Genomic DNA, 13,536 nt, shown 5'->3' on the forward strand with positions numbered 1-13,536 from the left:
TTTTTTCCCCCCATTTCATTAATTTTTCCTTTTTGGCAATTTCTTTGTGCAGTTTGGTAACTATTCTCATAAATTGGCAAACTGTGCACACAACTATTGAACTGTACATACAGCTTGGTAGCTGCATGCCTAGTTCATAACTGTGCAGAAAATTAACCGATATATACACACACATGCATGCGTGCACAAATTGCAGAAAGCAAATGAAATATATATATTTTTTTAATTTGTGCACTGTTTATTTGGTTTGTTCCATTTGGAATGAACCAAAAATGGCCTCATTCATCCTTTTTTTAAACATCTGTTTCAAATAAATGTATATCCTTCTTGCCTATCTTATCTGAAGATAAAGTTATGCATATAGTACTACTTCTTACATTTCTTTGCAGTTTGAAAGTTGTCCCCTTTAAACTTGTGAAATTAGGTGATGAGGCAATACAGAACTGGGTTTTCTGAACATTTGAATGGGCATATCTAGTACATTTAATAATAAGTATACCAAACAAAGAGAAACAAAATACTGCCTGTGCACAGACATAGGGGGTCAATTTCTACCCGGATCGCACGCGATAAGGGACCTTTCGCACGCGAAATGTCCCTTATCGCATGCGATACCCAAATGGGGGCGGAGTTGGCCCCGGAAGAGGAGGAGTCGGGTCGTCACTGGGGCCGACTCCGTGAAGACGCCGTGGACGCCGAAAAGGTAAGGCCCTTTTTGCTTCCGAGTTCGCACCCGCTACACCTTCTATGGTGGCGCTATTGGGTGCAAAACCGGCAACCACACTGCGACGGTGCGATCGCTGCCGGCTAGCACAGGCCCGCCCCCGGTTCGGCCCCCCGCCCCTCATTCCCTAAAGTATCGCAGGCCTGCAATACTTTAGAAAATGAGGCTCATAGTGGGTATGCACATCATCGTATCTAGCTTGTGACTTTCTCTGGGTACAGAATATTGATCCTGGAAGGAATTAATTTCAGACCGAGCATCAAAATGAGGGGTAAATAAGTAAATTATGGATTTAGATGGATAATCACTAAATCTTTCAGTATTTACAAAAAAAAGATAAAATAAAATGTTGATAAGCCCTATGCATGTCAATTGAAAAGAATGTCTTCCATGACTTGATCTCTATCAGTATCAGCTATGTGGGTAATTTCACTTATGTGTGTGTATGGGGGGCTGAGGGAGGAAAGGGACAAAGGGCATGGGGGTATACATAAATACAAATCTTTATAAGTTTATTGATATCTCACTTTTACAAGATGTACATTCATACCATGTGATCAACAAAATACACTCTGACTTTGAACTTACCATGTTGGGCGGATTTGTGTAGAAGCATGCTACTGTGACAAAACCCTATAAAAGACTTTCCAGCTCTAAGAAAGGGGTATAAACTTTTAAGAGCAGTTGGTTTTGGAGCAGGATTTTTTTTCTTTTTTTTTTTTTTCAATCCCTGAAATGTCTGTAAACTCAGACACATTACATAATAATATGTACAAAACCGAAATGATGCAATTGGGTAAAATCATACTGGCTGCTCTGAAGTTTGCAAAACGCTATAATACGTTTGAAAAATATAAAAATAAATGCAAAGCATTGTTTAAAATTTACATTCAACAGAATTAAAATATTACACATTTAGAAATTTCCAAACAGATCAATAAATAAAATGTCCACAGACAAAACTGCAAAGAAAACGGGAAGCGATGCCTGTCTTGAGCTGCAATGCTTATATGGATGCAATGAAAACCAAGGTAAAACTTGTATGGGTTTTTGCTGAAGGCAGACTAGATCGGTATTTGCTCTTGCTGTCAACAATGCATAGCAAGCTGATCAGGAGACAATAAAATAAAAATTAGAAACACAAGTTTTGTAAACATCCAGACACTTTGGTAATGCTTGTTCTATGGGATCTGTCCCCTGTTTCTCAGCAATGATGCATACAACAGTTAGTATTTGGTGTCTACAGAATCAGCAAACATGTGTCAAACACTGAGCTTGCCCACCTCAGAAATGGATTTATGAAATAAAACAATGCTTTTCAGTCAACTCTGTTTTTAAATATGGCACATTAACTGCACTAAAAAATAGCCATGGCATCTGTTAGTTTCCCATGTGTACTACATATTATTGTATCCATTCCTAGCGGAGTCAGACGGTCATTTGGCAATGAACTGCAATGCTCCTGGTCCAGCACAAAAGACCGGCACCAGGCGCTCACAAAGTTGGTTGCTAACAGAGAATGTACAATGTCTTCTTTTTTTGTTTTGTTAATCTCTAGTATTTACAAATATTGCACTTTTACTTCACTTTAATTGCATTTCACTAAAATTAATGCTGCATCAGTATTATTATCTTAATACCATCCGACCTTCTTTTTCATATTTGTTCAGGGAGGTTTCCGAAACCTCTGGACCATTTTGAGGCTGCTGAAGTCAAATTGTTCCTATGGCACAGTGCATCTCCATCTTAAACATTTGAAAACTTCCGCTAGTCAAAAAGGCAAAAAAAAAAAAAGTATGCACAATCCCGTTGTTTTCATATTTCCTGTTATTTGGGCCGCCGTTACCAGTCACACTGTGGCTCTAGCAAATCATGTTATTATCTTTTTTTGTTTGCCTTATTTCCTTTAAAAAAAAAAATCAGTCATTTGTTATTGCTGCTTTTTTGGTGGGAAGTTATAGTGCAGGACTAATGTTTTCCTCAGATACGAAATTCCACATTTAAATTCAAGCAAATTTGCAGCAATGCTTTAGTGATGGAAGATTTTCCTGGCAGTGAAATAATACTGTTGGCAACATAGAAATATTATTTTTTAATGGAGACCAGCCCCAAGAACATTTTTTATATACAGTATATATATAATATACTATATATACTTTACATATACAGTATATACTATATATAAAGTTTATACAGTATATATATACAGTATATACTATATATACCATATATAATATATGTATAGATAATATACATATATCTATACATATAATATTATATATATCTATACATATATAATATTATATATGTATAGATAGATAGATAGACATAGATATTTATATATTTATGATCATCAAAATGTGTTTAGTTAGACACATGCACAGAGTTAGTAAAACTGACAGCAGCAGATGCCGTGATGCTGAAGTGAGTGCTTTTGCCAGGACCGAAATCCCTTAGATTCTCCACGGTCAGCGTTAAGCACAAGACGTATGATTCTTACATGTCTCCAACTTTAGTATTCTCCTCTGATTTTATCAGACAGATTTTTTTATTTTATTTTTATTTATTTTTTTTTTGCTTGATCTCAGGCTGATCTCCTCTCGCCCTGCATCATATCAATCAGGGTTTTGATGAGTGGCCACAAGAGTACTCGAAGAGAGGAACAATAGGCTGGACGTCCACCATTCAGATCAACTGATTATACAAAGTGCCATTGACCGGGCAAGTTAGGTCTTTTTCTACCCATATTCAGAATTGCTTGTAGGCCTTCAGCTTTTTTTCTTTTTTTTTTTTTTTTTCCCTGTTAGCAGCTCATGTTCTCTCAGTGAGCCCTGGTGAAAGGCAAGTCGAGTAGAAGTGCTAAGGGGGGAGCAAAAAAAAAAAATAAAAAATACAGTTTCACTTCCTCCTGAAAGCGTCAGAGCCCCAGAGCCTCGGCGTGTTTTCTGGCCTTCAGTCGCAGGTCCGCGATGCTGGAATTTTTACTGTTGCTCTTGGCCGCGGCGGCCACGACGGCGGCGGCCGACGCAGATTCCGCCAGAGAAGCTATGGGGAGTCCAAAAGGTGGAGGAGGAAACATGAGGTAGGGAGCGTGAGCAGCCAGGTGGGGGTGTAGATGGGGATGGGCATGAGCGACTCCTTCAAGCTGCAACTGAGCTTGTACCTAGAAAAAAAAACAAAAAAAACAAAGGAAAGCTTAAGAAATGTCTCCATAGTCTGGGCAAAGCATTTCAGAATCAGCTTTACCACATCCGTTCCTGAAACTTTCATAACAATATATCTGCAGTGCCAGATGATCAAGGTTTATGCTACTTATGAGTTGAGAACACAGAAAAAGGGAACAAAATAATAGAATTTGAGTGGGATATCGGTACATCTGTATTCTACAGTGTATTGTGGACACAACAATAATTGTATTTTATAAAAATAGAGAAATTGCCAAATTGTGTCAGACTAAAGGGCCATCTCACCCAGCATCTTGCCTCCAGTATCGGGGAAATCACTGCTCGGTAGTGTTTGAGAAATAGGTCATGGGCCAATCCCTTGGCTCAGCGTCAATGCTTCACGCCGCCCGAGTTTGATTCTGTTCCCCAGATCAGGCATTCAACTAAGAGCCAGTGCTGGCTTTTTTTGCTAACCCCTGTGCGAAAAATGACGGTGCTGCCCCCTATTACCACCCAACTTATGCAGTCTCTGACCCAGGCCTGCAAAAAAAATAAATAAATATAAGCCTAGTTCCCTCCAGTGAGCCAAGTGTTAAAAATTAACCACCACCTCCACCTCCATTAAGCCTTCACTCCCTCTCCCAGCCTGCAGGGCCCTTGCAAGGGTATTAGGTGCTTTAGGTGAACCTTATAGCCTTGCGACCCTTCCCCTCTGCCAGGGTCCTCTTCACACACACACACAAACACACACACACACAATTAAAATGTTTTAGGTGAATTTTAAAAGCTTGATGTGTGTGCCAAAACTGTGAAATCCCCAAAATGTGTCAGGCCGGCACGTGCCAAGTGGATTTTAAAAAGCCGCCACACATATCTCCCACTGTGCCCCCCAAATGAAAAGTTCCGGAAAAGGGGGCGGGGATTGGGCGTGCTCTGGGTGGGGGGGCTTGGGCATTCATGGATTTCAGCTTCAAAATTAGCACGGAAATACTTACACACACAGGCATGCGCCAGGGTTCCCTGCTGCACAACGTCTGCAAACGAGGATGTGTAAGTAATAAGATAAAGATATAGAGATCAGCGGGGTTTTAAGGGTTAGGGCTCACAGGGGGAGAAGGGAGGCTTTACAACTGGGAGGGTTTGGAAATCCTGACCCTTACCTGGGCAAACTGGGAATGAAATGGAAAAAATGGTAATGGAGTCAGTGCACGTATCTATTAAAATCCCCCCACAGTGGTAGAAGCAGCATTTGCGCACATAGGCTCACATCCACATGTGTGTGCATTCAGGCTATTTATAACGTGCATGCATTTATTCACATATGTTATAAACTGGCCATATTCCTGGACATGAGCTGACAAATGTGTGCACATGTGCTCCCACGCGCCTGTTTAAAAGCTTATAATAATAGATTTTACATGAAAAAGTTCCTTCAAAGTACAAACTTCTGAGGTAAAAATATCACTTACCACATTTATATTATATTTACATGCACACCTGTTGTACTGACCAGAAAACTCTGTACAAAAGATACTTGAAACCCGTATGGCGGGATGGCTAAATCCAGTCCCTGAGAAACACAACAGGTCAGATTTTCAGTATATGTACAATGAATATGCATGAGATAGATTTACAAACAATGAAAGGCAGTAGATGCAAATCTATCTCATGCATATTCATGGTGCATATCCTAAGAAGTAGGCCTGTTTGTGGTTCTTGAGGACAGGAGTTGGCAACCCCTGCCATAGGGTATTAGGGCTATTTGTAATGCGTGTTGGGTGTGGGCTTGGCCCTCATAAAGTCATGAGTAAAATGAATTATAATATAGTAAACCTCCCATACCAAAACAGCACTAACTGCCAATTCTCAAACAGTAACTATCCTACCTATGAAAAGGCAACACTGAAATATTACTCAAGGCCCTAAGTTACTAACACATCCTATTAGGAAAACAGAAAAGCCAGACTGCTATAGAGCCCTACACAGAAACTACATGGCTGTAGAATATCTCATCTTGGTCACACATACATTTCACAAACCCTCACCAAATACAGAACAAAGTGATCATAAAGTAGATATAGAAATAACGGGCAAAAACTGAACAGGAAGCTGCAAGAAGTCAAACTCTGTATGCTATAGATAACCATGCTTCAAAACAAATATTAAAACCAAGAAACACAAAATATCAAGAATAGTAAAATCAAGAATAGTAATAACAAGAATACATATTTAAAAACAGCTGAGGGGAGTAATCAAGATGGCTCATTTTGATGACTCTTTGTATTTCCTTTTAAATTATTTTCTTTGCTTCTATGGGTAAATGCAAGTGGAAAATTCACAGCTTTCCTGTTGCTTCATTGGTAATGGCAGCAGGTGTCATGGATAAGTTTGTTCTTATTTCTGAGGTGAAGGACAGACCAGGAACGCCAGGGGAGGAGGCATCATTGGAAGCTATGATGGGTGAAAGTTTGATAAGTAGCTCCCTAGACTGGAGAGATCTCACTATCTTCAGAGAGCTAAAATCCTCCCATGCAACCAGATCTTCAAAATGGGAGGGTGAAGAGATCTCAGCATTGACTGAGTTACACACCCTGGTGACATCATGGCTTCCCCTCCCAGAACAGCAATGTGTTACTTATCAACGATAAGTAAAGGGAGAAAGAACCCTAAGCTTCAATCGAGAGTGAATCCATTGATGGTGGCTGCTTTCTGCTCAGAGTTAACTGGCAGCAGCTGATTTCATGCAGGGCAAAGGAAGTTAGCCGGTGTCATTTTGCATGACAGAGCCAGCAGTACAGGAGTGCTCATCTGCCCCCTTCAACTTCTATAGTGCCAGATGGGGTAGGCAGAATAGGGGGAATCAGGTGACTCAGGGTGGCCTGCTTCTATCTTGGGGGAATGGTCAGCATGGGAGGGATTGATCATCCTGGGAGGCCAGCTTCTGACTGACACGGGAGCAGCAGTGAAGGAGACAATATTTATTCACATTGGACCTTGGGTTACCAATCAATCAGGAGATAATGTCTAAGTTTTCATTGATGAAACCTCAAATATTAACTTGGACATGAAAAGGGAAGATTTAACAATGTTGTCCTTCCAACTTGTTCAATTTGTGGCTCATCTGCTCATCAGAAGTGCTAGAGAGTTGCCGGAAAGATGTGACTCAACTTGCCACTAAAATTGGTGAATTAGAACCTAATATTATTGCTCGTCAAGATAATGTTGGTGTCCTAAGGGATAACAGATGTTAAAGAATAAAATAGAAGCTTTGGAAAATGTAGCAAGAAGTTAGAATATTAGGCTGATTAATTTTCCTAAGAAAAAATCTGTACTACCGTTAGAAATGTTAACAAGATATTTCTTGGAAATGCTAAAGCTTCCTGAGAATCTAGTTCCACCTTTATCTAAGGCCTATACGTGCCCTCCACTAAGAAAGTTTCTAATGAAGATTCCTCTGTACAGAGAATCAATGGATAATCTGAACTTAACAGACTTTCTGGAAAAATCATCAGTGGAAGAAATGTGTTCGGTGACTTTAGTGGCTACCTCTCTTCTGCACTCGGATAAGGATTTTGTCTTGAAATTACTTTTTTGCAATAGACCGACTCCTTTTCTAGATTATGGGTATTTCTCTTGATGAGGCTCAAGTAATGCAAATGAAGAGGAAAAAATGTTCTTCTGTTGAGGCCTGGGGGATTGCAATCGGCTAAGCCGTTTTGGTTTATCTTTCCCTGCAAATGTGTTGTTAAATGCAAAGGGGTTAAATAGATCATCTTTGATCCTTCACAACTGGCCAATTTTATTACGTCTTCAGAGCCAGCTGGGATCATCCTTATCCCTAGTCCTACGATAACATCTTCTGTGGGAAAATAACGGTTCGTAATGTATTAGTGCAGCCCAGGGTTTTTTCTTGTCCATTACTTTAATTTGAGTTGCATTTCCTCACAGCTTGGAGTAGGTTCCTCCTTATTGAGGACTAATGATAATGTACTAGAGTTAAGTTTCTTCTGCTAGTGTGGGAATAACATTTTGATTCCTTTACACATTATCCTGTACAAGGATCTTTTGGTTGCTATTTCAAAAATTCTATGAATATAAAGTTTAAAAATATCAGCTAAGAAATAGAAATTCCAATAATTTAAAACTTACATAAAAATGTTTCAATATTTTCCCAATAAAATATTTTAAAACAGGAGACACATCAAATAACACCCCAAAATTAAAACAAATAAAGATTTAAAAAAAAAATATATATATATATATTTCCCTCACTCTCCGCACCTGATTTCCAGTAATCCTACATAGTTATGGAATGGGGGGGAGCATAAGCTTTCTCCTCTCTTTAACACATACATTTTCATTCTGTCACTCATACACTCACTCACTCACTCACACACACACACACTTGCTCCCTCTCTCACATACATGATTTAACACACACATTCTCCCCCTCTCTCACTCACATATGTGCTCTATCACAAATACTTCACCTCTAATTTTAATAAAATGTGATGATTTTAATAAATTTTGATATACTACCTTTCTCAGAAACTCACACACCCACACCCTCTCTCCCTCACTACACACATTTTAATCAACTACTATATCAAACATTGAAATCATTGAAGACCTAGATAATAGACAGGGATTTAAAGCACAATCATTGGACTATTATATTTTGTTTAAAATACAATTTATAAAATATAAAGTAAAAATGTTGCATCATATATGGCGTGTAACCTGTAAGCTCTTAAAATTACCTATTCATATTTCATCCCATTTTCCAGTGCGAGGGTCCACACCAGAATATTTAACTGTTCTCTCTAAACTCCATGACTTTAAGGTGACCCCCAACTGGCAGTTGAAGGACTTAATTGACTCCCAGACTGGGTTTGTGTACACTTTTATACAATGTCAGGATATTCTGGGCTTCCGACCACACCATCTTATTTTATATGGGCATTTGAGGGCAACCTGTCAGCGGCTTTTTACAGAGGGACAGGGACTGATCAACAATCCTATCTGCCGAAGGTTGTTTACCTGCTTTGCTGGACACGTTAAACAAGTTTTATATGTCGCTATCCCCCCATCATATCTACTCCACATTAATACCTAAGTGGTCTAGGGACTGTAATGAACCCATAACTATATCAGTGCTTCAACATTACTATAATGATATTCCTACATTAACCAAAAATGTGGGCCTGAGAGAACTCCAGCAACGGGTATTTCACAGGATCATCATCTCTCCTGTTCAAGCACATCGAATGAATATTATTACCTCTGACTCTTGACTTAAATGTGGCGCCTCATCGGCTACGTTAATACATTGTTTGTGGGAGTGCACAGCCATACGTTCCTTTTGGGAAGATATACGGGGACAACTGTCCACCATTTTTGATAAGGAGATCTCCTGGTCTTGTTCATATTGGGGTAGATTGCACCAGGCACAAACAAAAGTACGCCGGATTTCAATATTTACGCATGTAGCCATGCGTATCTGTTAAAATCCGGAGTCGGCGTGCACAAGGCTGCCCAAAATCGGCAGCCTGTGCGCGCCGAGCCGCACAGCCTGCCTCCGTTCCCTCCGAGGCCGCTCCGAAATTGGAGCGGCCTCGGAGGGAACTGTCCTTCCACCCCCTCGCACCTTCCCCTCTCTTCCCCTACCTAACCCACCCCCCCAGCCCTATCTAAACCCCCCGTACCTTTGTTTTAAACCTTACGCCTGCCAAAGGCAGGCATAACTCGCGCACGCTGGCCAGCCGGCCGACGCGATTCCCCAGTCCAGGAGCTGTTTCGGAGGCCTCAGCCACGCCCCCGAAATGCCCCTGAGCCGGAACCATGCCCGTGGCCCCGCCCCCGAATGACGTACCGGCCGTGACACGCCCGACACACCCCGCCCCAGGAAAGCCCCGGGACTTACGCGCGTCCCGGGGCTTTGCGCGCGCCGGCAGCCTATGCAAGATAGGCTCAGCGCGTGCAGGGGGGTTTGGGGTAGGTTTTCGGGGGGTACACGCGAACCCCTTTGAAAATCTGCCCCATTGTCTTTTAAATATAGACTATGGGGACAGTAGCTTGAACCATGAAAAAAAGTAATAATGTTACTTATAGAAGAAACAAATAAATTTGCCATGCAACATATTTTAGCTATTAGCTGGTGCCTGAACTCTAAATATTTGAATTTTCTGGACTATCTGTGTCTATTTAATAAGAAAAATCACCCTTTCGTGTTCATTTTGAGCTTTTTATATCTCCAACATAATTTAACGACTTGGGAAATTTTAAATTAGTTTTTGAAACATAAATACTACACTTGAAACAGTTTTCTCCTCTATTTAATTTCTCTCCTGCGTAGTCCTAGCACTCTTCAAATGACTTTTCACACACGTACTAATGAACGTTTGCACTCAGTTTTGCGAATGGCAGCCTGACACAGCCCACCTTCTCATTCTCCTCCCCACAGCCCGGGATCCCTGTCTATTTCATCAGCTGCAGACTCGATGTTTGTAGGGACAGTCAGGGGCGGTTGTTTAATGAGGCAGGGTGAGGCAGCCACTTCGGGCGGCAAGAATTCGAGGCGTCAAAATTGCCCCCTGAAACCTTCCTGCCACGGCCGCCTCACCCTTCATTCAGGCAAACAACTCTGCAGGCAGGAAAACCTGCAGGGCTGGCGGCGCGGAGGCAAAAAGGAGAAGAGAGACTGCGGGCTGCCAACGGCCAAAGAGAAGAGAGACCGTGGGCCGCCTCCGGAGCCCGGGCCGGTGGCAGCCAAAGAAAGGGAAAGGAGATCGTGGCCCGCTGCTGGATCCCAGACCGGCAGCAGCGGGGAAAAAAACGGAGGCAGCGAGCGCAGCCAAGGAAAACAAAAAAAAAGAAAGGCCACCGCTAGAGCCATTGGCGGCCAACAAACAAAAAAAAGAGGCCGCGTGCCACCACCACCACCAGAGCCCAGGCTGCCGGTGGCAGAGAAAGGAAAAGGAAGCCGAGGTTATCGGAGATGGCCAAAAAAGAAAAGAAAGAGACCACGGACCGCCACTGGAGCCCAGCGGCAGCTACAGAAAGAGAAAGGAGTCTGCACGTAGGCTGGAGGCGGCAAAGAAATAAAAAAAAAAAAGAGGCTGTGGGCCGCCCCCAGATCCCAAGCCAGCGGTGGCTGAAGAACAAGAAAAGGTACAATTTGTGTGTGTGTGTGTGTGTGTGTGTGTGTGTGTGTGTGTGTGTGGCAGCTAGCTTGGGTGGCGGGGATGCAGCTTGTGAGTGCAAATGAGAGGGTGTGCGTATGCATATGGGAGGTTGGGGGTGTGTATGTGTGTGTGTGTGTATGAAAAGCTGGGTATGAGTATGAGAGGGTGGGTGGGTGGTTGTCTATATGGGAGAGTGGGAGTGTCTGTAGGAGAGGGTGTGTGCGGGCGAGTGTGTATATGAGTGGGCTTGTGTATGTATGAAAGGGGGGTGTATGAAATGGAGGGTGGGTGTGGATGGGTCTCTCAGAGGGTGTTTGTCTGTATGAGTGTGTGTGCATGAGAGGGTAAGTATGTGTGTGCATATATATGACAGGGTGGGTGTGTGTATGTGTGTGGGTGGGTATGTATATGTATTTGTGTGTGTATATGAAAGAGTAGGTGGGTAAAGGTGTGTGTATATATGGGTGGGTGGGTGTGTATATATATGAGAGGTTGGTGGGGTGGTGTGTGTGTATGAGAGGGTGTGGGGTATGTGTGTGTATGAGAGGTTGGTGGTGTATGTGTGTGTATGAAGGTTGGTGGGGTATGTGTGTGTATGAGAGGTTGGTGGGGTGGTGTGTGTGTATGAGAGGTTGGTGGTGTATGTGTGTATATGAGAGGTTGGTGGGGTGGTGTGTGTGTATGAGAGGTTGGTGGTGTATGTGTGTATATGAGAGGTTGGTGGGGTGGTGTGTGTGTATGAGAAGTTGGTGGTGTATGTGTGTCTCTGCGCAGGTTGGCGGGGTGGTGTGTGTCTCTGCGCGGTTGGTTGTCTGTGTGTGTCATGCGCGGTTGGTGGTGTCCTGTGTGGTGTCTGAAGGGTTGGGTGGGGTACCTGTCTTGGTTCTGACGCCGGGTGGTGGGGGTCTGTGTGGGTATCGGCGCCGGGTGGTGGAGGTCTGTGGTGTGTGTCTATCTCTCTCTATGCAGCGAATCTGTAGTGGTGTGTGTGTGGGTCTTCATGTGTGTCTGGCAAGACGGGAGAGACGTGACTGCAGTGTCTATGTTGTGTCTTGCCTGTATGGCTGTGTGTGGAAAGGGGGAGGCAGGGGGAGGGGGCAGGTGAGAGGGGAGGCAGAGCAGGCGGGGGGGAGTGCCATCTCATCCCTCTCCTCAGGTAGCAGATTGCCTTGAGCTGCCCCAGGACAGTACAATCCCTGCACCCTGCCCCATCCATTCTACCAATGAAACTGGCAGCAGCTGATTTCATGCAGGGCAAAGGAAGTCAGTTGGTGACAGAGCCAGCAGTACAGGAGTGCTCGCTTGCCCCCTTCAACTTCTATAGTGCCGGGTGGGGTAGGCAGAATAGGGGGAATCAGGTGACTCAGGGTGGGGGAGTGGTCAGCATGGGAGGGATTGATCATCCTGGGAAGCCAGCTTCTGACTGGCACGGGAGCAGCAGTGAAGGAGACAATATTTATTCACTTTGGATCTTGGGTTACCACCGCCATTAATGCGTCAGTGTTATCTGGCACCCAACACCAAGTTTAATACCCATTTAATCTGGGTATTTAATTTGGTGCTTTGAAGTTAGATAATGTCTGCATTAAAACTAGCAGTTTAGTACATCAACTCCATAAATAAACACTGACAAAAATATATTGATATAATTTTTCTTAGCTCACTAATGAAATTATACCATCCCATAGCCATAGAGAAGTGAGAATGTTTGTTATGCTATGACCCTCCTTTATATGGATGCTAATGGTGAGGAACATTATACAATACCTAAGACTTACATAGAACCCAACTTTCAAAATTGTCCACGGAGCCGATTTGCACATGCACAGTAAGTGGGCCTATAGAGATTTATGCCATTATTTATTTTATTTTATTCTTTTATATACCGACCTTCATGACGGGTGTCATATCAAATCGGTTTACATGGAACAAGGGGGTAAAACATTATCAGAGGGAGGTCACGTGATGCGATAGCCTGGTGAGTCGCGTTCTCCAGAGCTCCGGGTGTGGGCCCGCTAAAAACTGCAAATCGGAAGTGTCAATCTACGTTACAAAGTGGCTTAAGTGGACCGGTGGGTAGCGGAAAATTCGGCGATCAGGCAGGGCGAGTGGCCCATTGAAGAGCATGTCGGCGAAACCGCCTAGAAAAGAAAAAGAAAAACCGAAGAGTAGCGGCAGTGATCCCAAAATGGCCGACGGCGGGAAGGAGACTGAACCTGCCGGTTTTGATGAAGTGGCGATTTCCAAAATGACTGCGGCGGTGGTCGAGGAGTTGGAACCTAATTTTGCAGGCATTGCTGAGAACTTTGCGACAATTAAAGGCTCTTTGGGGGACATTGGCCGACGAATAGAGAGTGCGGAGGGCCGGATAGCTGCTGTGGAGGAAGGCCAGCAAGCGCTCACGGCACGGGTTAAGGTCCTAGAGCAAGCGGTAAGCGTGGCAGATAACAAGCTGGAAGATTTA

At 43.2% G+C, this 13,536-nt stretch overlaps 1 protein-coding gene across 1 annotated transcript in view; it reads right to left on the reverse strand.

The window, feature by feature from the left end:
* Positions 1 to 3,081: 3,081 nt before the first annotated feature.
* The window catches only part of LOC115091723 (short stature homeobox protein), a 34,820-nt gene continuing 24,365 nt past the window's right edge, over positions 3,082 to 13,536 (reverse strand). The window contains exon 5 of the mRNA XM_029601881.1: positions 3,082 to 3,887. Coding sequence (XP_029457741.1) covers positions 3,642 to 3,887 — 246 coding nt within the window. The 3' untranslated portion in view covers positions 3,082 to 3,641. The remainder of the gene's footprint in view (positions 3,888 to 13,536) is intronic.

Source organism: Rhinatrema bivittatum, chromosome 5 (genome assembly GCF_901001135.1).
Source record: "Rhinatrema bivittatum chromosome 5, aRhiBiv1.1, whole genome shotgun sequence".
NCBI lineage: Eukaryota > Metazoa > Chordata > Amphibia > Gymnophiona > Rhinatrematidae > Rhinatrema > Rhinatrema bivittatum.